At 42.8% G+C, this 26,372-nt stretch overlaps 1 protein-coding gene across 4 annotated transcripts in view; it reads left to right on the top strand.

The window, feature by feature from the left end:
• The window catches only part of PLEKHA4 (pleckstrin homology domain containing A4), a 56,385-nt gene that overhangs the window by 26,370 nt on the left and 3,643 nt on the right, over positions 1-26,372 (top strand). For all 4 annotated transcript variants that reach the window (XM_088142727.1, XM_088142729.1, XM_088142728.1 and 1 more), the window contains exons 3-21: positions 3,720-3,830; positions 4,986-5,058; positions 6,585-6,685; positions 8,019-8,134; positions 8,531-8,791; positions 8,935-9,499; positions 9,906-9,983; positions 10,688-10,789; positions 12,382-12,450; positions 13,734-13,814; positions 14,727-14,876; positions 15,817-15,915; positions 16,774-16,876; positions 17,617-17,699; positions 19,346-19,441; positions 19,534-19,678; positions 22,555-22,607; positions 23,914-24,075; positions 24,631-24,796. In XM_088142727.1, coding sequence (XP_087998853.1) covers positions 3,720-3,830; positions 4,986-5,058; positions 6,585-6,685; positions 8,019-8,134; positions 8,531-8,791; positions 8,935-9,499; positions 9,906-9,983; positions 10,688-10,789; positions 12,382-12,450; positions 13,734-13,814; positions 14,727-14,876; positions 15,817-15,915; positions 16,774-16,876; positions 17,617-17,699; positions 19,346-19,441; positions 19,534-19,678; positions 22,555-22,607; positions 23,914-24,075; positions 24,631-24,796 — 2,614 coding nt within the window. The remainder of the gene's footprint in view (positions 1-3,719; positions 3,831-4,985; positions 5,059-6,584; positions 6,686-8,018; positions 8,135-8,530; positions 8,792-8,934; positions 9,500-9,905; positions 9,984-10,687; positions 10,790-12,381; positions 12,451-13,733; positions 13,815-14,726; positions 14,877-15,816; positions 15,916-16,773; positions 16,877-17,616; positions 17,700-19,345; positions 19,442-19,533; positions 19,679-22,554; positions 22,608-23,913; positions 24,076-24,630; positions 24,797-26,372) is intronic.

Genomic DNA, 26,372 nt, shown 5'->3' with positions numbered 1-26,372 from the left:
ACCTGCATTAGCCGTTTGTGGTATCTTGATGGTTTGAAAAGAAAATCTCGGCTTGTGACCTTCAGTTCCTTTAGAAAGATAAAGCACTTTTCAAGGCATAAGGCCATAATATAGTAGTCCCATATGTACTCAGGTAAAATTTTAGTGGTTTAAAAATCTGATTTAAAGTTTATAATATATTAATAGCAACTAACATGTCCATTACTTACATTGAGAAGCGGGAAGCTCCCTTTGGGGGTAAGCAACATTATACAGAGCACAGAAAAAAAGTTAAAAGTAGTAAGTAAAAGACATTGGAGGCAGAAAATGAAGGAAAACAAAAATGTCCTACAATGACTCACTTTTATATTCATTCATTCATTCGTTCATTCATCACTCACTCACTCTTCATTCTGTTGATTTTACCACATTCCCACTGTTTCAATTTATGTTTGCTTTTCTCCTGACTTACACAGCTCTGACTTCAGTGTAACAAAGTGGACAGGTGCACATTCTTTTCACTTCTTTCAATAAATATATACTCTACCCTCTGTGTTCCTACTAGCATTTGCATTTCTTACATTTTCCCCATCTATTCATTTTCTAATCTTTAGTAAATGTTCTGTAAAGATATACAATATACAAATCCATCTACTTGTTCTAGTTTTTTTTTGCCATTTGTGTATAATTTGTGGTTGTTCACTCCATTTTCCTTTTTTTTAAATAATTTTATTAAAGATTATAATTGTAATAGTAAAAACTAACACAAACTAAATGCTAATTAAAAAAGAGTAGAAAGAAAGAGTAAAAAGTGCAAAGAAAAAGAAAAAAGTAGAGAATAGAAAGAAAAGAAAGAAAAGTAAGAATATAGTAAAAAACAAGAAAAATATATAAAGAAGTGACTTTCAACTTTCATCACAAGTATAAACAATTTTAGTAACTTTTCACCTCCTCTTAATTTACAGCCAATGATCTCTTCATTCCATGTCCCATCTCTTATCTATAAACAAATCCATAAAGCTTCATCATTTCAGTCCTGATGTCATAAAAAGTCCATTAATGGTTGCCAGAAATAACATCTATTTTAACCTTGATCAAATAAACCAACTTTATATTCCTTCCTTTTACTTCTAACAATCTTAATCTTTACTCTATTCAAGTAATGTCATAGAACTTTTCATTTCTTTTTTACCCCTTCTCACAAGATTCATCCAAGCTTTATTAAACCTCTTTTCAAAATCCAGTATAAAAGAATTATCCAGGTCACTTTCTTGGTTTATTATTTGTAATTCCCTTTTGATTTTTAAAGCATCACCTGATTTCTTTTGTATGTCCAATGAGACATCTTTTTCCATGTCATTCTTGTTGTCTGTCATTTGTAGATCCACTTTCAGTGTCAATTCTGTCTCTGTCTTGTCAGATAAAACTTGTTCCTCTTCTGCCATTTCATCCATAACAACTTTTGGATACAGTCTATCCATAGAAGCAAATATCGCTATTGAGATTGTTGATATTAATTTCTGATTCTATTTTTCAAAAGTGTCCTTCAGTATTTCCAATGTTATAATATTTTGTGTCATTCTGTAGATGTTAATCAGGTTTATGTGCTCTTCTCCTTTAATTAAAATCTTTAGTTCCCTCTAGTGTCCAATTTCTAAAATTAATTATCTGTATTATGTCTTGGAAAAAATTCAAAACAAGTCCACTTTCCCATGGGAAGGATCCTTTATAATTAATTCCAAAATCTTATTTCAAATGTATCTGGACCATTAATCTATTTATAACTTTCTAAAATCAAAGTCTTAATTAGCTTTTTGCTGTTTATTTCAATTTTGTTAAGTTCATAAGCTTGTAGTCAAAATTGTCCTTTGTTAAGTATTGAAGGCAAACTTTCGGGCTTGTCAGTCCAAAGGTCTCTAATAGCTGAAAAATAGTTAACTAGCAATTTCCAAATGTGATTATAAAAGGAAGTATACAAACTTAGTGTCCTTCTAAAGGCGCCAACCACAGTTTGAGCAAGATGGCTATTCCCTCATCTCCTAGTGCTCAAAACCTGCCAGAGACCACTGTCTTGTGGTCTCCTCATGAGGAGCAACTGTCTGGAGCACTTGTGGGTGATCTCCTGTCCTCTCTTTGGCTGGAGAGGTTCGAAGAGGTGGTCTACTCACCAGCTCTTCATTCTTCCCCATGATCATCAGCTCCGCTTTTTGCGGAGTCTCTTCAGTCTGCCATTTCTTCCACTGGAAGTCGGTTGTTCACTCCATTTTCCTGACAAACTGTGATGGACTGCAATAGAGCAGCAGGTTCTCAGGAAGGAGGGAGCACATTCCAGGAAGGGGGGTGAGACAAGAGGCAGCATAGTCTGGAGCAGGATCGTGGGAAGAGGAAGAGATTTAGGATAGCCACTCTCTAGAATCTCCCAGGGTATATCCATTAGGTTATAGTTGTACAGATTTAGTCTGGCAAGATTCTGCCTATATGGTGTAAGCAATAAAAGAACTGAACTTTTTTCAGGACTATTTCCCTGTTGTTCTTGGACTGGGCCTGACATCAGTCTTGCCAGACTAAACCTGTACTTCTCTAACCTAGTGGTTATATCCTGGGAGATTCTAGGGAGTGGCTATTCTAAATCTCTTCCTTTTCCCACAATCCTGCTCCGGACTGTGCTGTCTCTTGTCTCGTCCACCTTCCTGGAATGCGTTCCTTCCTTCCTGAGAACTTGCTGTTCTATTGCAGTCCATCATATCACCTCCCCTTCGTAGATACATTCCATCACACAAACACAGCTACCTATGTTTTTTGATAAATTAATTTTTAGATCCATATTCTTTGTGGTATCATACAATCTATCTAATATTTGCTACAAATTGTTCAGATTTTGAGCCAATAACTTGATTTCATTTATATACAAAAGTACATGATGTACATTCAATGATGTTTACATTATTTTTTAAATGTTAATTTCGAGGAAACTTGGTGGCATGCACACATCCATTATGACTTGGGAATATTCTGTTCCTTTTTTAGTGTCTAGAACAAGCCACTTCTGCAAAAGAAGTTTAGTGTAAAAGGAAGAAAATTCCATGTCTGATCACTTGTACACATCTTTTCCCAATACTTGTGTTTAGGCAGATGGCTATTTGCAGAATATTATTAATTTTCTCTTTATTGCTGTAAATCAAGGAGGCCGTCTTTAAATCCCCTACTTCTGTATCTTATGATATTCTTTTAGACTTGAATCAACTGTAACAATTAGTTGGATTAAAGTCTGTTTCATTGTGAAGTCTATGAAAGCTTTACAGAATACTAAAACTGTTGGCATTGACTTGAAGGTGAGGCAAGAATTTTGTTTGTTGTTGCTCTCCTTCTAGAATTTATTGATTTCTATGACTTCTCTCCTCTTGTAAAATTCCTTCTCTTTTTCTCCTGGCCTTTGACTTATTTTTAATACACCCCTTTCCTCTTATTTCCTAGCTGTCAGTTTGGGATTTTAAGATTCTTGGGAGCAGCAAAAACAAATATTTTCTGCTATAGGTCAGAGACAGAGATATGGTTTCCATAACGCGGGTTTTTTGGTTAAGTTCTTAGCTTCTCCAGCTAGGTTTGGAAATACTCTTGCTTTGAAACTCTGGAGAGCTATATTTAATAGCAGTAATTCTGTGCTAAATAGATAAATAGTGTAATAGTGTACTGTTTATTCAGTAAATTAATTTTGCATTTATCCATTTGTTTCCCCATAGCCACACTCAGCCCGGCCTGTCCGGAAGGTGCACACTTTTGGGAAGAGGGCAAACTCCATCAAGAGGGACCTCAACTCTCCTGTGATTATGCGTGGCTGGCTTTATAAACAGGTAAAAGGTTTGTGAGAAATGAAGAAGATTCCTTAGCTTGAGGGATGATGGACCTCAAGGGAGAGCTGTAGGAAGGAAACTGCTCATCTAGGGTAGCCAAAAATCAGAAAGTGTCTGGTAGAACCTTTTAAGGCTAACCAATTTTTATTTTAAGACATAAGCTTTCACAAAATTGGTTAGTCTTAAAAGTACTGCTAGACTCTGACATATGAGAAAGGAGGTGGATATGGGAGATGTTGGAATGAGACATAACTTGGAGTTTTTTTATGATGAAATACAATAAAAACCTACCAAAAAAAAGTTCAGTAGTGATTATGCAGTCAAGAAAGAAGATCTAGATGTATTATAGTGATTAAAATAAATGTGACAAAGGAAAAAAGAAAACTAATTAACAAAAAAGAAAGTTCCATATAATAATTATAGGTAATGATATAAAATTAATTCAGTCCTTGAACTTATGATTAAATCTAGACCATATAGAAACACATTGCATCATTGTCTCATTTTGAGATGAGACAAAAATAGTAAAATCAAGGAAAGTGGGAGCCAGTGGTTCCCACAAGATGACATGGGGACAGTCTTGGCTGTCCCTTTAGAGAATTTTTTTCCCAGAAGGCTGGGTCCTGTTGACATTTTCATTTTCATGATGATATATCATTGCTTTGAAGGGCTCTGTGGAGTCAGAAAGCTCTGCTGGGAAAGTCGGTATGCTAACGTACTTCAAGGATGAGGGGGCAAAGAAGATACTTTGACCAGAGTCTCCTCAGAACAGGATCCTTCTGCCCTCTAATGAAGGGGTGGCCCCTAAATCTTTTTCTTGTGGCTCTTGAAGCCCCTTCTGAATACTATTGCTGGAATGTTGGTTTCCTGCTGTCTTGAGATAGGAAACATGCTAAAACTGTAGTCTAAGTTTTAAATTGAGTTTAACATCATCTAAAAACCAAACAACTCCTCAAAATTCCCTTTTAAAACCCCAGGAAAAATGGAAAATTCTGACCATGAGTGTGAAATGGCCCCAACTCACTTGACATCATTGTACAAGCATGGTAGACCTGATCTCTTCAAAGAGTTAAAATTAGGTAATCCTGCTATAGTAGGTAAAACTTTGACATGGCTTTGTAATAACCCACCACCTTCCCTTTCTGTTTCTTTCAGGATAGCTCTGGGCTCAAACTGTGGAAACGGCGCTGGTTTGTCCTTTCCAATTACTGCCTCTTCTACTACCGAGGTAATTTGGATTTGCCCTGGTTTCTATTTGAGTTGCCTCTGAGGTGGAAGCAAAGCAATGGTGGTTTTGGAGGGAGGGCTGTTTTGTGGATCAGGTCTGGTCAGAGATCAAAGCAACATTCCCTGAGTTCTGGAAACAGATGCTTAAAAAGGAAATAGCAGCATTCTTCACCTTGTGTCTTCTAGATGAGTTGATAGCAATTATGGAAGTTAATTGCTCCCTAGTACATTCCTCCCTCTAGTAGATCTGGAGAGCACCAGGTTAGGAAAATGGAAGATCTTCGTTTCTTAGATTCACAAGGACTATGCCTAGATTGGGGGATCTAGGATTGTATGTAATCTGTATCCATCTCTTCTCCCCGTGTTGTAGGGCAACTATATCTTGGCTACAGCAGTATAGATGACCACTTTTGTTGTTGTTCAGTCGTTAAGTTGTGTCCGACTCTTCGTGACCCCATGAACCATATCACACCAGGCCTTCCTGTCCTTCATTGCCTCCTGGAGTTCGCTCAGTTTCATGCTCATTGCTTCAGTGATGCTATCTAATCATCTCATCCTCTGCCGTTCCCATCTCCTTTTGCCTTCAATCTTTCCCAGCATCAGGGTCTTTTCCAAAGAGTCCTCTCTTCGCATTAGGTGGCCAAAGTACCTGAGTTTGAGCTTCAGTATCAATCCTTCCAATGAGCAATCAGGGTTGATTTCCTTTAGGATTGACTGGTTTGACCTTCTAGCAGTCCAAGGGACTAAGAGTCTTCTCCAGCACCACAATTCAAAGGCATAAATTCTTCGGCACTCAGCCTTCCTTTGGTCCAGCTCTCACAGTCATACATGACACCAAAATGAATTCTTTGTATCTCTTTGCTGCCATTTGGTTTTGCAACCCAGATACTGTGGCCCTCTTATGCTTCTTGCTGTTTTCGAAATCTTTGCTTCACAACCAGAGCAGCTTCCAGATGCTTCCCTGAATTCCTTGGTTAGCATGGACATTGCTGGGAATTCTTGTAATTGAACTTCACATATCTGAAAGTTGCCTGCTGTTCTAGATCCTTATGGGTTCAGCATCAAAACACAAGAAGAGTCCTGTAAGTGTGTTCAGTAAAGCATACTTTACTCTTGCAGGCCTAGTTGTAGGCAATTGCTTGGCCGCTATGAGAACATGAAGCTGATCTAGAGAGGCCTTTGATTTGATTGTCAGAACCTTTCTTCAGAGAGCATTCTAAATCCAGAATTAAGCAGGATCTATTTCTTATTCCCACCTATTGAACATCAGGCAATGAATGGACAGTAAAATAAGGTACCTGGGGATGAATGGAACAGTTCGTCTGGTTCAAGACTTGGGGTCTTTGAGGATTACTTCTGTGAAGGCTGTAAGGGTAACCCACCCCTCAAACAGTCATGCTGGCTGAAAATGGAGAGTTGTAACCTAGACATTTGGAGATCATGAAGCTGAGAACAGCTGCTCTGAAGAGGAGCATTGAGAAGCACACTGAAGTTTCTTTTGGTGGGATTTTGCGGGGTGTGTTCCAGACAGCCGTGAAGAGATGGTTTTGGGCAGTATCCTCCTCCCCAGCTATGAGATTCGGACAGCATTTTCCAAGGAGAAGAAGAACCGCCGCTTTGTATTCAAGGTCAGAGGAAAGGACCTCATTTATGCTTTTCTCCTGCTTATGAACATGGAATTTCTCTTAATGCCCATGGTCACTGTTTCCTTGAAACCATCAGTTCCTTAGCTTGAGGGATGATGGACCATTGCCACAGCTCTAAGCAGCAAAATCTAGATGTGACAAATATAGGAACTTATTTTCCCGCATTGTTGGTTCATCTGTCGAATATGATTTATTGATTTAGAATCTTTGAGCCTGCTTTTCTCCCATCAAGAAACTCAAGGGTATGTGTACCTCCGACTGGCAGCAAGGCACTGCTTCGCTTTGGCTTAAAAGCTGTCTCATCCAGGGTTTCTTGCTCTGCCTGGCAGCAGTCAATCTACAGGGACTTTCAGGCAGAGAAGGAGAGGTTGCCCTCTCTGCTATCTAATCCTTTTCCCTAGAGATGCCTCAGATTAAACTTTGGGACTTTTGTATGGAAAGAATGGTCTCTTCCACTAAGGTATTTACTTAATTTGGGGTTACGTTATATGTTAATATAAAAAGGGCCATGACGGTACCATGAGAAGTAGAGGAAGATGGAGGCATAATACCAAGAATTGTTGGAAGGTGGACAATGGTACTGAATCTAATGTTGGGCCTTTTTGGCGGGGGGCGCCTCTGAGTTAGTGTTGACTCCTGGAGACTGCCTGGACAAGTCCCTGCAATGTTCAAATTTCTGTAAGCAAGTGCTTACAGAAGCCCCAGTCCTACCTTTAGGACAGTGAAACAACCACATTGGATGGCAGACAGGGACAAATTGGGTGTAAGCCCACTCATTGTCCTTCACTGCATCTCAGGCATGAGGCTGTCCAGAATGCTTTGCCGGTATGGTTGGCTAGCTTTCTCTAATGGGTTTCTTCAGAAGGATGGATTGTGAAATAGCCATGTGATGTCTCCTTGCTAAGGCAGCCATGTAACCATCCTACAGAGCATCTCCTTGAAGGACCCTTCAGAGAGAGGTGAGCAACGGCGCAGCCACTGCCAAAGAATAAGGTACACAGAAGGAGACAATAGGTCCTCTGCCTGTCCTGTCTGTGAGTCATCTTGGGCTGATGGCTTTGGAAGCCTGAATTTCTGGGTCCTCTGGCAGAGATGTTCTAAGAACCATTGGGATGTAGTGTTTCCTTACTTCCCAGATCCATTATTTTACTGTAAAGTAGAGTAATGTTATTTGCCTGTAGTGGTACAGGAAACCAACCAGTCAACTATCTCCTTTTCTGCTGGTGTTCCAAGTGTCTGTGTATCTTCTGCCCTCTTGAGGATGCTTCAACCATTACAAGGAGATTCTTCCCTTTTTCTTTTTTCTTTTTCATAGGCTGAACATCCTGGTATGCGAATTTACTATTTCAGTGCAGACACCCAGTTGGATATGAATAGCTGGATCAGGGCCATGAAACAGTCAGCTGCTGCTGAGTGCGACTGTGGAAACTAGTAAGGGCTCGGGACAGCGGGTAGACACACAGCACTGTGCTGGGTTCATTGTCAGTTTTGTGTAGTCAGGTGTCTAAGGAGTTTGGAGTTGGGGCATAATGTATCGTAGAAAGTTCTGAGAAGAAGAATCCCATGAAAAGGGAGTGAATACCATTAAAGCAAGAATTGGATGGGAAAAGCGGATAGTGGAAGAATACAAGGTTTGAATTTTCTGGGAAGACTGGATTTGTAAGGTATCCTTGTGGAAAAACTGGGAAGGGTCTTGAAAGAGCCAGTTGGACAGGGCAGTGTTTGGTTGAAGAGGGAGGAGTCAGATTTTGCACTGGGAATAACGGGCAATGTTATGGGAGACCTGGAACTCTACTTGGATTTATTCCCCCTTCTGCTCCACCTCAGCAACCAAGGGGGTCTCCACAGCCAGTCAGTGTCTGCCCACACCAGCTTTGAGGACATCCGGCTCCCCGAGGGCGATTATGCCAAAAGCACTGAATCGCTGGAAATTGCCCATATCTCAGAAGCCCAGGAGGCCCAGGCCTCATCATCTGAGAGTCTCCATTTGCATGACAACCAGAAGGGATCTCCTTGCCTTAAGAGGACTTTATCCAGCTCACTTAATGGGACATACTGCCATGAAAGCAAAGAGCAGCCAGAATTGAGGTAAGAAGGGGAAGAACAAGTTTCACTGCAGTGCATGTAGCAGCAGATGGCTGTACAGACATGGGCTCTCCAAAGCCCTGTTGGAACAGGGCTTAATGATCACCATAATTAACTTTATCTTCTCCTTCATCTTCTCTTGGCAGCTCCTTGTCTTCCCAGACGCATGGATATCCCTCTCCTATTACTTGCACTAAGTTCCATCCCCCGCCACAGTCCCTACCACCACCTTCATCTGAGAGTCCACCTCCTTCTTCTCTGTCTCGGGCATCTCAGCCTTCCCCTCTGCTTTCCCTGCGTTCCTCCCGTGCCTACTCCCTCCCGCTAACTCCAGCCGAATCCCCACAGATGCGACAGGCTCACCCACCCGACGCACATGCCCATCAGAACCCTCCACGACCTGCAGTTGCACAGGCTGCCTCCTGTGACGATCTCTCTATCATAACCTCTCCAAGGACTCCCCTGCATGCCAACACTCCCATGGGGAGGGTAGACATTGCCCCCAGCAAATGCCTTCCCAATAACCCCTATGCTGTTGCATCACCGGTCAACAAAGGCCGCCCTCTGACCCCTGCAGACCGGTATGATGTGTTCCCTACTTCTGAAGACTCCTATGGCAGGCGCTACACTCAAAGTCCTCATTCCAATAGAGTCCGGCCTATAGGTGAAGATGGCCTAGCCCCCTCAGTGGGGAGACAGCAACAGAACAGGGTAAGTGGAGGTTTCAGCTTCAGTAGTCACAGCAAATCATTGGTACATCATTCCTCCAGAGCTTAGACTGGCCCTGACCCTCCTGGCCTTCAGGAAGGCTCTAAAGATGGGGCTTTGCCACCTCCCTTGGGGGTCTGGTGGTAGTGGAGAGTTTCTTCAATGGTTGTATTGAATGTGATGCATTGATTGGATTCTGCCGCTGATTATGGTTATGTTTTGTGCTGATGGCTTAGTATGTTTGTATGTTTATTGATTTGTTTTTGTGTGTTGATGCTGTTTTAATGGAGATGAGCTGCCCAGAGTCACTTAGGTGAGATGGGTGCCTATACTGATTGAATAAATAAACAAACTCTGAACTTGGTCTATAATCTGAATTTGACCTCTCATGAATCTTTCTCTCTGCCAGTTTACAGACCGAGGTTACCTCTCTCCATCAGTTGGGCCATCCCGTGCTTTGGTCATGTCTCGGCTTCATGGCCGACTGGTGAGTATCAGAGAGACAGAGATGTGTAGCATTTTTTCTTCTCTGTTCACTTGGCTATGTTCCCTCATCCCTGTGCCTGGCCTGCAAAATCTCGATATGCTAGGCCTAGAGCAGCATTTGTCAACCTTGGCAACTTGAAGAAGTGTGGACTTCAACTCCCAGAATTCCCCAGCCAGCCTTGCTGGCTGGGGAATTCTGGGAGTTGAAGTCCACACATCTTCAAGCTGCCAAGGTTGAGAAATACTGGCTTAAAGTATCACATTTACAGCTAGAACGTGTCCTCCACACTCATCATGACCAGGATTGTGTGTGGCTGTCTGCATTTTTTTTTAAAAAAATGGCATTCTGTGGCTAAATAATTTAAATTCTCCACCAATGAAAGTTCAGTTCTGCTGCCCAATTGTATAATTGGTATAAATGATGCCAATTAAGCAAAATAGTGGCTTTGATTGTCTTGCAAGAAGCTGATCCTTGTCCTTAACCACGTCTGAAATTTCATCTTTAGCGTTCACGAATTCCTGTGTGATCATTAGAGCTAGAAACTCGCTTCCTGTCCCAAATGAAATGAATTTTCTGAAAAGCACATTGTGCATAATGCATACTCAAGTTTTTCTACACTCGCACGGAACTACAGTATAAAACACAGACGTGCTCGTAATCTTTCTTGGCTATGTTCCTTAATGCTGCCTTCCCTTTTCCTACAGATAACCCCCCACTCTGCCTCATCAAGCTACCTGCACCTACCACCTCTTCCTCCCCTGACCAATCGGCCCACGCCAGGGAAAAGGACACCTTTAGCTATCACGGTATGTAGATTTGTACTTGGTTCCACCTCTGTTCTCAGGCACCAACATCATTACCACCATCATGGGCAATGTCAGCTCAAATAATTAACTAGATAACTGCATGGAAAGTCTAATTATTATTGTTATATAATATTTATGCCCCTCTTTTCTACCACTAATAGGCATTAGCCAGTAGCTGGAACTTTTAGTTCCTGGTTGTACAGTAGCTATTTGCTGATGTAGTAGTATGTCCACCAGTTCTTCATAACTCAACTCTTCATCAGTTTGTTTTAGGTTATTTTCACTACTGTGGGTTCAGCAGTGGGGAAAGAAGGCCCGTAAGGAGTTCTCTGAATGTCCCATTAGAACAACGTTTCTCAACCTTGGCAGCTTGAAGATGTGTGGACTTCAGTGGCTGGCTGGGGAATTCTGGGAGTTGAAGTCCACACTTTTTCAAGCTACCATGGTTGAGAAACACTGCATTAGAATAAGCCGTGGAAGAGAACAGGAACAGAGAACAATGTTCAGCTTAGCTTCACTCCATCTTCTAATTATGTGCTACCATTAAAAAAATCTGAAGGTCTCAAATGTTTCTCACCAACGAAGCATTTGTCAAAGGCAGATGACCCACAGGCAATACTTAAACCCTTATCACGTTACGGTATGATTCCCAAAAAAATTATTTAAATTAAAAAAAAGTAATGTTCAGGATCTGGATCATCCTTTTCACAACCCTGCAAGCTGGCTCAATGTTATTAGTCTTGTATTGCTGCTGAGATAATACAGCCTAGCAAGATTTTGGCTAAAGCCCCATTTGTTTGTGTCACTTTTACTTGGTTTATTTCAGCAAACATCACCATTTGGCTTTAAAACAATTTCTTTTCAGCTCCTTTTTTGAGATGGGAATGGTCATAAATATGCCATAATCTTCCTTGATATCAAAATCTCCCCATGTGTGAAAATCTAGTCCCTTAGACTAAGGTTTTACCTAGCCTTCTCCCTGACTGGCAAGGTTTCTTTGTGCAAGGGTTGAACAGGTAATCCTTGCTTAACGACCACAATAGGGACTGGAAAATTGGTTATTAAGCAGGGCAGTCGTTAAGTGGGTCACTAGGTGACTGGACCCAATTTTACGACCATTTTTACGATGGTCATAAAGCAAATCACTGCAGTTGTTAAGTGAATCACATGGTTGTTAAGCAAATCCAGCTTCCCCAATGGACTTTTTTGCCAGAATTCTCTTAAACAACCACGTGATTTGCTTAAAGACAATGGTGATTCACTTTACAACTGTGGTAAAAAAGGTTGCAAATTGCAATCATGTGACTGTGGGGGGTGGTGTGATGGTTTGCAATGGTTGTAAGTGCAAGTACAGGTTGTAAAGCACTTTTTCCAAGGCCGTTGTAACTTCAAACCATTGTTAAACGAACAGCTGTTAAGCAAGGACTACTTGTACAAAGGTACTCATAGAAACCTTGTTGGATCCAGGTTTGGGGAAGGCTCTTGAGCACATGCATAGTGTCCCCTGCTTTGGTGCCACAGCCACCAGCTGCCACCTCTTCTCTCCTCTATTTGTGGGGTAATAACATGGATATGCTTTGATATCTTTCTAGGGTCGAAACCCACTGCGGGAAAGGAACAACCATTCTCCTGGCAGGCAGCGGTTTGAAAGTGACACCGACGTATGTGTTTCTCTTTTACCAATGGATAATGTTTATTGTTTTGTTTTGCAAATTTCCCTTATTTATTTACATACCCCTGAAAGAGGTCATTCTTCCCCCTCCCCCAGGCATCTTGTAACCAAGCTGAGATTTGAGAACGGCACAAATAGTGTTGAAAAGTAGATTGAATTAAACCAAATTGTTCCAAATGCAGCAGCAGTAAAAGCGCCATTTGAAAAAGAAAAGAAGGAAAATCACAGAGGTCAATTGTAAAATGAAAATGAAGAAATGTATTCCATGATGGCCTAAGAACAGGAAGAGAGGTGATTAGGCAGATTTCCCCAGGACCACATTGCATAAAACTGGTGCCCCCACAGAAAAGACTGTCCAGGTCCAGAAGATGATCTTAGTTCATCTAAGTTAAGTAATTTTACATTGGCCTAATGATTCTTTGAGAGCCAGTTTGGTGTGGTGGTTAAGGCAGCAGACTAGAAATCGGGAGACTGTGAGTTCTTGTCCCACCTTGGGCACGAAGCCAGCTGGGTGACCCTGGGCCAGTCATTCTCTCTCAGTCCTAGGAAGGAGCCAAAGGTAAACCACTTCCAAAGTCTTGCCAAGAAAACTGCAGGGACTAATCCAGGCAGTCACCAAGAGTCAAAACTGACTTGAAGGCACACACACTCACACCATGGTTCTTTGGGCATGGACTCATTCGGTGGAAGAGCAGTTCTTTTGCTGCATCGTTTGGCCACCTGTTTCTGCCTATCCCTGATACCCTTCTAATCAGTGTTCCACTCCCCGTGGCCAGACAGCAAGTTCCCACGTGTGGTATGGATAGAGGGTAGCTTATTGGGACCAAGTGGGCCAACCCTGGCCTGCACCCGTGCCTTATCAGCACTTTGATCAGCAGAGAAAGCTTTCCACGATATAAGATCTGTTTGCATTAGCCGGTCAAGCAGCTGGCAGAAGTATCTGTTTAATTTGGAACTTTTCATTGAATTAATTTCAAAGGCTAATCAACTGAACTTTGGAATCATGGATATCATCATAAAGCAAAGGATCCATGAGTAGTAAACTTCTCTAGTCTAGATCCTCTGGATGAGTTGGGGGTGTAACTCCCAATATTCCCACCCAGCATGTCCAGAAATGTAGGGAGTTGCAGTCCTTATTGGGGAAACCACAAAATATTCCTTCGAAAGAGTTTTGACTTGTAAGTTAAGCCCTTTAAAAACCATGTTCGTGTGTACCTCAGTGCCTTCTGAGGACTTTAATTGGAATCAGTCCATTTTTTTCTATGTTTTCAGGCTGTCTTGACAAAATTGTGTGGCCAAGACAAGCTGCTTCGAAGTCTGGAAGACGAGACAGGGCAGCTTCGTATCGAAAAGGTATCTAATTCCGCTTCTATTGAACAAATCACCATTTGGTTAGCTCTGTTATGTTTGAGTATATTGTGTTTGGTGAATCGTTCTGGGATCTCCCCTCTTTTTACTATGATGGGATTTAAAAGGGCCTTTTCTCAGATCCTTTTGGTCGGAATCATGACTGCTAAATTGATTGGGAGCTGGATAGCTGTGTTATAAATGTACTATTTCATACCAGAAGGTGACAGCAATGTCAAGCCTTGAGAAGTCTTCCTACAGTGCTTCTTTTTATCAATAAATTCATATTTAGCCTCAGTCTCAAATGAGGTTGAGAGAAAGGGAAAGCTACACTTATCTAAGATCTCCAGATATGGGTTGGATTCAGATCTATTGTTGTAGTCGTTAATACACCTCACTGATTTCTGTGAGCTACTATCTGATTTTTGAGTGCATGTTTATCTATGTTCTTTTCCCTCTGGACTTCTCTCTCATTCCCTCTTCTTTTGCTTTAGGCTCCCTTAAATTGAGAATGTTGTCATTTGTCTTCAGGGATCTTGGAATCCTGTAAGCTGCCTATCTATAAGGGTAGCACAGTATTTGTAGCTTGCTTGCTGGATTAAATGGGTTTAGGATTTTGGAAGTGGTCATTCCCATATACTATTATATCACCTTACATCTACTGGAGATGATTTTATTTAATCATGTATCAAAAATTGATCAGAAGTTCGGTTGTCATTATTTGGTTATTTGCTGCCAAATTTCAGCTGCAAGGTCTTGGGACTGATTCCCTCCCTATGCTAAGTAGTCTGTGATGCTGTCCATTTCTGTAATTCTGCAGAATGCATTGAAACAAACATTGCATTGTTGATTCATCAAACTGCAATGAAAAGCTGTGTTGGGCTGACAGTTCTTGAAATGGATGCGGTACTTTTTCAGGAACGTCTTGAAAAGGCCTTGGAGGTAACACACTTGAGGCTGGAGGAGTTTAAAGGCCAAGATGCCACCCTGGAGAAGATCTGCTATCAACAAAGACAACTGCAAGATGAACTGGTGCATGTCCGTGCCCGTCTCTGTGATCTTGCATTGGTAAGTGGTAGCAGATGCCTGATACTTGGGTGAAAATATTTTTGTACAAACATCCTAACTGGATCTGCAGATAGATCAATTGGTAGCTGTATACCAGGCCAGGTATACAGCTACCAATTGATCTATCTGCAGATCTATCCAGGATGTTTGATCATCAACTGGTAGTTATAGGAAAAAGGAAAAAAATACTGTGTATCTGTCTTTCCCAGGCTGGAGACATCCAAATGCACTGGATTACAACTCCAATATTTCTAGCACACTGGCTAGAAATTATGGAGGGTGTTGTGCATCATATCTGGAAGACTCCAAGTCGAGACTGGTTGCTAAATATCTTACAAGTAGGAATTTTGATTCTCCAACATGGAGCCAGTAATGAGGGAGTGGCATGGAATGGAACATTCCACATTGTGACATTCCTGTCAGTCAAGGGTGGGTACCAGTATATTTGGAACAATATGGCACCATGTGAGCATCAAGGGGGGAGGTTTGCAGAAGGACAAAAAAAAGAAAAATGCTTTAGGGGAATGGATACCCAAAACAGACTAAGGAGTGGCTGTGGAATGTTGGCAGACTGGAGACAAGGTGGAATATGTGAAAAGCCAGATGGGAAGAGGCACAGAATGAGTATTTTGGAGAAGACTTGGCTGATCAGGGAATAATCCATGCTGACAAATTGATCTCCTGTGTGCCTATGTATGTATGCATGTGTGTGTCCTATCAGATCTGGGCTGCAAAAATCCAGAGGACTGCTCGCCATCTAGTGGTTGTCCTGATTTTTTGCAGCACAGATTCAGTAAGACAAATATATCCCATCAGCTTTCTCCCATGTCATACTGTAGCGCAGGTAAGCTGGACCATTATCAAAAGATTTGGTTATTGTATGAATATGTGCTCAGTAGGGAATGTCTGTCTAAGTAGCTGAGTTGTTGTTTCTGTCCAGGACAGTGAACGAGTGTGGGAGGATTATACGGCCTTGGAAAATGACGTACAGATGCTGAAGGGCTCTTTAGAGCATATCCGGATTTCAGGACATCCGCAGGTAAATCCTCAGTATGAGGGACACAGCTTTCTCAGTAATGGCCCCAAACATACAGAACTCTGTTCCAGGAGATGCCTACCAGGCTGCAACGCTAAGTAGGCCAGTGGCCTCTACTGACAGGGGCCTTTGATTGAGTTAACACTTCATTTGGCGAAACGATATATAAGGTGTTTCTGGTTTCAGAATTTAATAATGCAGAATTTGCTGGCTTTTTCATTGTTAAATGTTAAATACTGTATATGTACTTTAGTGGTCATAGGCCACTGTGGGAGAGTGTCATTGATAGGCCAATTTTTGAATCTCATTGATAACTAAAAAGAATGCATGGAATTAATAAACAATTAGTTTGGTATTTTACCCCCCTAAAAAAGATAAGTAATTCATTTTATACAGATTATTTTGCATTGCGGTAGGGGTAGGGGGCGTGTTTATACAACAGACACACAGGTGTATTCCTAGTCCAATTTTTAAAAATGGGGATAAAAAGAAGATCCCTGGATGCTCAACTTCAGGGTCCACCCACCCCCGCCCCTTTTTCACGTATAGGAACTCCTGTTTCTCTTTGATTAACTGCTGTCTTAAAAACTAGAAAGAAAGACTAAAAAGATGTCAAGATCCATATACTTGATATCAATGCTCCACATACTGAAAATTCCTGTCCACGGAAGAAATAACTGTGCAGCTTTGGAAATAATTTGCCACGGGAATGATCTGCCTTACAAACTTAGGGGTGTATTCGATGGCAGTGCTGCTCTCACTGAGAGCTTTCAGCTCTCATCCAGGTGGTGATGGGAAGAGGCGGAAGAGTAGGAGGTGTGTCGGTTGGCTCCATCTGTCCAATCCATTCCCTTCCTTTAGGACCAAGCGGCGGCTCAGCAGGATTTGTGGAGAATCCATGACATCCTGGCAGGATTAAGATGCAGCCCGGCAAACTGTCCCACCCCGGAAAACCGAAGATCAGGTGCATTAATACAGTGTGATCAGCACTGCACTAGGTGTGGGCAGGGCGGGATATTTTTCTGTTATGGATAGTCAGCATTGCAGCCAAGGGCGCTCTTTCCTTATCCCATTTTTATACCTGGGATTTGGTCCTGGGAATGGTACCCCACCTTTCCATCAACAGATGAGAGTAATCCTTGTGGATTACTATCAAAGAAATAAAATCACCGATGCGGTTGAGAAGGTAAAGATACCCTTGAGTCAATGTGATTCTCGGTGACTACCTGGATCCAAACATGCAGATTTTTTTCATGCTTCTGAGATGGTTTCCAGCTTCCCAGTCTAACCTACAGTCCTGTTATTCCTGGAGGGGGAATGTGCCCTCCGAAGACTATCCAAACCCATCTAAATGTCCAACTTGCCATCTCCTGAAACTCCCTTGTAATTAAAACACTACTGAAGGTGTAAACATATCTTGGGACAAACAGCGGGCATATCCAATCAGGCATCAGCTAAGAATGCTTAAATGAAAAATGTTTTGGTCTGCTGGTGGGAAGGTGACCGAGAGGTAGACTTCAGCGGTGGTGGGGAGGTGTTTGAAACACTGAGAGCAGCAACCAAGAAGGACCTCTTGGGCACCCCCAGCAGAGGAATCTCTGATGGTGTGCTGACTAAGAGAAGGACCTCGCTTGAAAATCTTAAAGCCTGAGCAAGTTGGGAGAAAAGAATCCACTGTAACACCTTTTGCTTTCTTCACTGTAGGTGTGTCTCCAGGCTCACCCTCATCTCTGGACTCTCATTTGGGCACAAATCATCACCCTCTGCTTCCTTGCACCGAAACAGAGGTACTTTAAAAAGTACAAGTCACATCATCTGGGCTTTGGCTCCAGAGCAAGATGGATTCTCCCTTTTTGTCTTTCTTTTAGATCCCTGTCCTGCTGTATTTTTATAAGCATTCTTTAGAACAGTGTTTCTCAACCTTGGCAACTTTAAGATATGTGGACTTCAACTCCCAGAATTCCCCAGCCAGCATGGCTGGCTCGGGAAATCTGGGAGTTGAAGTCCACATATCTTAAAGTTGCTAAAGTTGAGAAACACTGCTTTAGAGGCTGAGCATTCTCTCTGCTTGATGCTGAGTGCGTATTTAATTTGGGAATATCCTACCAGAAGATGTGGCAATGTTTGTGTGTGTGTGTGGGTATAATTGTACACATCCAAAGAGCACTAATATATAGCCTTCCCTAAAGCATAACACCCGATTTATTTGGAGTCTTGCTACACATCTATCTATCTATCTATCTATCTATCTATCTATCTATCTATCTATCTATCTATCTATCTATCTATCTATCTATCTATTAATCACATTTATGTAGCCACCCATCTCATGTAGTGACTCTGGGCTGCGTACACAATCAAACAATCCAAATAGATAGAAACTAATTTAAAATACAACCAAAATAAATTAAAAAGATAAAAAAACAAAATGACGGGGGGAAAACCCACAGAAAGAGTGCATTCCAGTTAACTATCATGTAACCATCATGGGATCCCCAGGCCAGCTGACAAAACCATGTTACCTGGGAGTGAGCTTCATTGGGCTCTGTGGTACTTCCTTGTGACTTTCGGTTTGTAAAACAGATTCAGTTTGTTACAAAAGAGTTTTATGCAGATGCTGTGCAATCTTTAGCTTTGCTTAGAAAAGCAAATAACTTTGCAAAAGGGATTAGTGTTAGTGATAAATAGAAGCTCCATTGAAGGGAAAGAAGTACTTAGCTTCTGCTTGGTTATTTTATTCTTTCTCTGATTTTTTGTGCCAGAGTGGTCATAAAAAGTGGTAAAACGTGAAAACTCTTTATCACCAATCCACCAATCGCCAATCCACCAATTTTGTCTGAGCAAGAAGGATATACCAGTTTCTCTAATACTCCAGCAGATGGTGCTGGATATCAATTTAACAAATAAAACAAATAAGGCTTTGCTCTGAAAAAACTCTTGAAGCTGCACAAAAGTCCCAGCTTCCTCCTTGGCGACATGAGTCTGAGCTTTGTTGAAGCAGCTGGCTGGTCATTCTCCAAAACAGTTACTGGATTTTGTAAATATTTGATCCCATTCAGTGTTTTTCTCACATCCTTTCTGTACATTTTCTGCTTTCCCCTTATAAATAATATGATGATATAATTCTGATTTTGTCCATTGGAAAGTGTGCTGGGGTATTTCAGAAGGTAACCTGAGGATGTGGCATTAATTAACCATATTCTCTTGCTGTGGAAACCAGTTGGAGGAATCTGAAACAGCCTCTCCAAAAAACCAAAAATGTTTTAGATTTTTTATCCTGCCTTTATTATTTTTTATAAATAACTCAAAGTGAACATACCTAATACTCCTTCATCCTCCTGTTTTCCCCACAACAACAACCGTGTGAGGTGATTTGGGCTGAGAGAGCGCAACTGGCCCAAAGTCACCCAGCCGGCTTTCCATTTTCTTCTAGGAATCCACATCCAGGCCAGAGAAGGGAAAACAAGGCAAAATGGGGGGCCAGTTGGGGGGCAAACAGCAGGATGAACCTGGTTCAGCAGATTGGCAGGTAAGGCTGTTTCTGGGACATCAGACTTCCCCAGTTCTGCCCTCCCCTCTAGGCAGTGCTCTCAACTTAACCACCTTTGTATTCCCTTCCAGCAAAGTCCATCTACCTCCAGCAGAGGGCAGTTGGGAGCATCTCAACATCTGGATGGACTCAGGGGGTCCCCAAAGCATTCCTCCATTGAGCCCCCAGAGCCTGAGAAAGGGAAGCTTGGGAGAGGAGCAGATTCTGTTAGACCAGGTGAATGAAATTCAGAAATATATACATATTTGGGTCAGAGTTTGAGCATCGATTCACTAACGATTCTTTCCCATGACTCAGTTGAAAAGCTATCCACCTATCCTTCAGCCAGCAGAAAACTCTACCAGCATCAAATGTGCTAGGAATCTGGTAGCAGTGGTGTGGAGCCTGCAAAGTGGCTGTTCATTGATTATGTGCTCTGAAGCCATTGTTGACTCTTAGCAGCCATATAGATAGATTTTCTCCATCATGATTTTCCCTAACCTGGTCCTTCAGCTCTTCCAATGGTGCACTCAATGCCACTGTAACTGAATCCCTCCACCTTGCTGCTGGTCATCCTCTTCTTCTCTTTCCTTCCACCTTTCCTGGCTTTAGAGCTTTCTCCAGAGAGCTAGATCTTTGCATAACGTGTCCGAAATAAGATAATTTGAGCCGGGTCATTTGTGCCTAGAGTGAGAATTCCAAAGCAACTATTGCTAGTGAAATTGACTGTGCTGTCCCTCTAATTATGTTTTTATGTTTTTAATAGTTTTTATTGCTTTTAATAGTCTTTTAATGGTTTTTTGTTGTTATGTCTTTGGTTACTTTTGGTATTGTTTTTAACTTTGTAAGCTGCCTAGAGTCATGTATGTGAGATGGGTGACTATATAAATTGAACAAATCAATAAATACACAAGGAAGACGGGTTTGAAAGATGGGGACTCTCCTGCTGTCTAGACCAGAATGGTTATGAAAGACCCCAGAGTGAAAAGGATGTGCCCACAGCAGTCTCAGTGGCCAGTGGGTCCTGATTGGTCCCACTGTTCAGGGATTAGCTTACTGTGATACTATGGTCAGGCAAATCTGTCTGATGGTTTCCATGCTGCCAGCCTGTTGTGGCCGGTTGCCTGCTTAAAGGGGAAAACACAGCTTTTAAAGCTGGAACAAGTATGGATGACTTAAGGCTTTGAAGTAGTCCTGTCAGGTTTAGCCCAAAGAACTCCAAGAGACGATGCAAATTCAGTTCTACTGTGTTTATTAGCTACAACCTCTAGAGCAGTGTTGTCCAAACTTGGCCACTTTAATTCCCCATGGCTGGCTGGGGAATTCTGGGAGTTGAAGTCCACTCGTCTTAAAGTGGCCACGTTTGGACAACACTGCTCTAGACAGAAATCTCCCCAGACTGAAACCTAGCTCCCCAGCCAGCCAGCCACAACACCGTGAATTCCTCAGGGAGGTGCCAGCTTCATCCTCTTGAACTTCCCACACTCCTTCGGTAAGCTAAGAACACACTTATCTCCCTGAGCCTGGCCTTCATAATTCCATTCCATCACAGTCCAGGCAAGAAACACACCCAGAAGTACTAGCTCTGTCTTTATTGTAAGGTTACATTAACAGAATCTTGCCAAGGCTGAGAGTACAACCTTAACCCACTTGCCTTTACAGTCCATGAAACTAGGGACATTGCATTGTGTTTGCTTTCATGGCTAATATTTTCCTGGAGTTTTTGCTGCGCTCTGCACAAACAGGAGTGTTTGTGATTATCACTCTGCCCGACACTAACATATGTGTGTGATAGACCCCCCCAGGTCCCTATATATCCCTAATTCAAGGGATGGTATTTTATCCTACAAGAGGTTTGATATTTCTACAAACCTTGAGCTTTTGTAACTGTCTCAGACCTCCCTGTTAAGCATGGATGCCACTTTGCCTACATTGGAACTAGCATTTGGAGAATCAGGATTGTTACTGGTATACAAGTAGTCCTCGCTTAACAACCGTTCGTTTAGCTACCATTCAAAGTTACAATAGTGCTACAAAAAGTGACTTATGACCAGTGCCCGAAGTTACAACTGTCACAGCGCCCCCGCAGTCACATGATTGCGATCTCGGCACTTGGCAACCAGGTTGCACTTACGACAGTTGCAGTGTCCCCAGGGTCATGTGATCACCATTTGTGACCTTCCCAGCCGGCTTCAGGAAAGTAAAATCAATGGGGAACTGCATGGTTCACTTAACGACCATGTGTTTTGCTTAACAACTGCCGCAAAAAAGATAACAAAATTGGGTCCAGTCACATGATGATTCTCTTAATGACCACATTGTTTAGTGACCTAAATTCCGGTCCCAATTGTGGTTGTCAAGTGAGGACTACCTGTATATGGTTGATTGTACTCTGCTTTTCCATCCATCTGGTCCCACAAGTCTGCTGAGAAAACAAGAAATAAAGACAAAAGCTCCAATAAGAATCAGTCAGTAGAAATCACCTAAGCAAAAAAAACAAAAAACTCCACAGTAAAAGTAACAGGAGCTGCAATAGTAGTAGAACTAATATTTATTATTATTAATAGTAATAATGATGATGATGACAGTGCAACGTTAAAAAAAACCTGAATGGGAATTCCCACCTGAAACAACAAATGGCTGGATTTCATGCAGCATGCAGTAGAATGAAGTGGTAGAGTCCTGAGGTAATGGAGGAGACTGTATCACTTTAGGCTAGGATAAAGGCATCATCTTTCTAAATAGTGCATTAAAATATTGTAGCCTCAGTGTAACTAAGACATGAGAAGATGGCCAGGTCATCTTCTTCCTCCCTTAACCCTTTCATCTCTTCCTGCTTCATTCCCACAGTTCCTCTTTCCCCTCCCATTTCTGGCTGCTTTCCCCTTGGTCAGGCAGTGTTCCCTTGGGGAAAGCAGGACACAGCTGTCACCTGCCTTAGCCTTGAAGGATGGATCCTTCTGTGCCCTGCAGCTAACAGGATGGCATCTATAAGACTTGACTTTGGATTGCCTCCCAGAATGGTCTCTTCTGGGATGGAAGCACAAACTAGGACAGGAAAGTTAGATCTTGAAAGTTATGGTTTATTTCCTTGCCTCCCTCCCACCCCATAGATCATGAAGGCTGCATCCATAGGAGTGAAGATCTTGAACACAGTGTCATCAAGGTAGGATTGGGTGGCAGAATTATTGCTGCCTTCCTCATCTAGTTATTTATCTATTTGTTAGATTTCTACCCTCCCTTTCCTTCAGGAGCTCAAAGTGTCATCCATAGCATTCCCTTTTGTTTCTCCAAACAACAACCCTGTGAGGTAGGTTGGGCTGAGAAGATAGTGAGTGGCCCCCAAGGAGGGTGAGGATGGAGTTGAATTGAATCTCCATCGGGGTAGACCAGTGTTTCTCAGTCTCAGCAACTCAGCCAGTGGCCAGCAGCTGGGGAATTCTGGGTGTTGAAGTCCACACATCTTAAAGTTGCTGAGATTGAGAAACACTGGTCTAGGCCAACTCCTTAACCACAACACCACACTGGCTCTCGTCTAGTGCTTTAAAGATGTGACCAGGAAATTCTGGGAACTGTAGTCCTAAAACATCTGGTTGGAGAAGGTTAGTGTAGGGATGGCAGTTGAAGGGAGAAGATGGGATTTCAATAATCATTTATTCATTTCAACTTTCCGTGAAGATTCAGTGGGTCATAAAACAGAATTACAATTGAAAAAACTTGCTTTAACAGTTTCTGGAACTTGCGAGGAGAGGGATGAAGTCTTAATGAATAGATGGCAGTCAAGCCACAAATGCTGGCAAAGGCAGTGAAGGGTGGTAAAAGAATGCCAGCGTGGAAAAGTATTGGCTCAAAATAGGCCAAGGGGCCACACATTTCTTTGTGCCTTGCCTGGAAGCTGTGAGGGGTGTGGTCTTACAACATCATGGTATCATTGGAGTGGGCAGGGCCAAAGTTTTTGGGGGTGGTGGTATAGCATTCCTTAATCCACCTCCAGAACTCGATGTTTTTTTAAAGATTTTTTATCCCACTTTTCTTTTTTTTATAAATAACTCAAGGCGGCGAACATATCTAATACTTCCTTCCTCCTATTTTCCCCACAACAACGCTGTGAGATGAGTTGGGCTGAGAGAGAGTGACTGGCCCAAAGTCACCCAGCCAGCTTTCATGCCTAAGGTTTGCCAGATTTGGGAGCTGGCTTGCGATTTTAAAGGAATGCCACAGAGCTCTTCAGCTTCTGCAAAGCTTAAGCCACCAATTTCATCCCCTTATTGAAAGAAGTGGTCTGAAATTCCATCCTGCCCGGTCCAGGGGAAGCAAATAGGGTGCTGGGGTGGCTTTGTGTAGCCCTGGGGTGCAGCTTATTCATCTTGCAATTGTAGCAACACAGGACTGATAGAAAAAAATCCTCTCAGGTAAAAGTGTGGCACCCGGGCAGTGACTTCTCCCAACCCTCCCTCTTCCCTCACGTCCAGGTGGCCTCTTCTGACGCGACCGTCCCTCGCCGGTCCCGCATGAGTGCCCAGGAGCAGCTGGACAGGATGCAGCGGCACCAGGAGGCCAAACGAAAATCTGAGGCTGCCCAGACCTCTCCCCTGGGTCACTGGCGAGACTCTCTCAGGCGTGGGTCTAGCCGGGTGGGTGTGAAGCCTTCTGGGGAGGGGACTTGGAGTGCAGGAGAGCGGCAAGGGTCTCGGGCGGATTTTTCAGTGAAACACCTTGACACTTAGCGGAAGAGAGGCTCTTTGGCCCAGAGAGGAGCCAGAGTACATTGGCGGGGGGGGGAGGCTAGATTTCTAGACTCTCTTGCCGTGGTGGAAACCAGCTCCTTGAGTTTGCTAAGAGGAAGCTGGAAGAGGGATCAGGTCAGGAAAGCTGGGTCTTCTGGTCCTTTGAGACAGGAGTGAAGGGGGCTACATCCCACTTGTGGGGAGGGGGTGGAGGCGGGGGCTGAGGAAAGGAAAGGTTTCCACCAACCGTGTTTTGATAGTGCACTTTTATCCAGTGAAACAGAAGTCTCTCTAGGATTGTCCTCCAGGCTTTTTAAATCAAAACCAGAAGGAAAGGATGGTGCTGATTGGCGTGCTTAATTTCTAGTTTAGATGGTAACGAGGGGTGCTTTGTCAAGAGCTGGGGCTAGAACTCTGTTGCTCATGCCACGCTCCCCTCCCATCATTTAATCTCTCCTTCAGCCCCTCCCCAATGCCCCCCCTGAGTCATCACCCAAGGAGGGAGTGCCAATTGGGGAACTCAAGCCTCCTCGATGCCCCCCAACCCCTGAGTGGGAGCGACAGCGAGTAATCCAGCTCTCCTATGCGCTGGCGACAGAGGCTTCGCAGCGGGGAAAACTCATCACAGGTACTAGGAGAGGCCACGGCATTTGTTTCTTTATCCCAAGCATGTATGTCCTGCCTTTTGATCTCCCCACTTTTTTTTTTTCCAAACAGCCCCACGTTAGAGTGGTGATGCACCTAAACAGTCCCCACTCAGATCCCTTATAGGCAAGTGTATCATCCCTGGAGGCTATATTTTGCTTTTTGCAAAACCTGATCCAAAATGTACAACTCACAGCCTCCTTAATTGTGCATCTCCTCTTTAGTGTTCTCATTCTGTCTTTTATTTGCATAAAAGTGAATGCCTTGTTCTAACATGCACTGGTCAGGTGATACAAAAGTATTGTGCTGCAGCTTCTGGACACTGGTGTGCCTCATTCACACATTTTCAAAGGCATTCCCAGGACATCATCATTGTGTTACATACAACGCAAGAGCCTTAAACTTCACAAGACTTTCTTTTGTGTTTTATTTGGACAGACTCTCATAATTTTTCTTCTCCTACCTACTGCTTCCTAATAAGTACAGGTAGTCCTTGGTTAGCGATGGTAACTGGGACTGGGAACTCGGTTGCTAAGCGATGTGGTCATAAAGCGCGATGTCATGTGATCGCACTGACTTATGACGGCAGTTCTGGGAGTTCCAGTTGCAGTCATTAGGTGAATCCTACATGGTCATTCTGGCTTCCCCATTGACTTTGCTATTGACTTTGCTTGTTGGAAGCCGGCAGTGAAAGTCGCAAATGGTGATCACGTGACTGTGGAACATTGCAACTGTCATAATTGCAAGCCGGTTGCCAAGTGTTCAAATCATGCTCACGTGACCGTGGGGACACTGTGACAGCCACAACTTTGAGGACTGGCCTTAAGTTTCCTCATTCAGCACTATCATAACTTTGATTGCTGAATGAATAGTTGTTAACTGAGGACTATCTGTACTTTTTCTACGGTCAGTCCATTTTCCTATCGAAAACCCTGTATGCAATGCAGACCTCATTAGCTGCTGAGGATATAGTCCCACATATAACTATTTCGCTTAAGTGTTCTTACCTAAAAAGTAAAGGCTCCGTTGAGTCGGCTTCTGGTGATTTTAGTTTTCCTGGTGACAATACAGAAGGGATTCACTGCTCCCTTCTTGGGGAAGTTTTTTCAACTACCCAGTCTAGCCTGTAGCCCTTTCCTTGTAGTCCTAGTACTATCTATTATGACACATGGAGTTTCCATTGGTGGGGTCCCCACTCAGTAGGTTAGGCCCAGTGCTTTAAAAGCAGAAGCCGGTAACCTACTTTCAGCATGCATAATTAGTTGAATAAATACAGATGAATGAACACCATGAGCAAATACAACTCTGTTTAAGCCACGGAGCCCTGTATGTTCAAACCAAGGCTACAGAGGCTGTCCTCCTTGCTCCACCAAGCCCTTATCACCGCATGGACCTCCCATCGGCTTGCTTGTTGAACTCCCAGATCGATTTGCAACTAAAGCCATCACAAGATGGCGGATGAAAATCTATCACCACTTATGCAATATAATAAAAGCACAGCCTTGTGCCTGGAACATGAGGGGGTGTTTAAAATTGACTGCTTGAGATAGTTTCCTCCT

The sequence above is a fragment of the Python bivittatus genome, unplaced genomic scaffold (genome assembly GCF_059951505.1).
Source record: "Python bivittatus isolate LINGU-HERP-01145 unplaced genomic scaffold, Pbiv_v1 ctg000440_np1212, whole genome shotgun sequence".
Taxonomy (NCBI): domain Eukaryota; kingdom Metazoa; phylum Chordata; class Lepidosauria; order Squamata; family Pythonidae; genus Python; species Python bivittatus.
The sequence above is the reverse complement of the archived record's forward strand: the minus strand, read 5'-3'. Positions and strand labels throughout refer to the sequence as shown.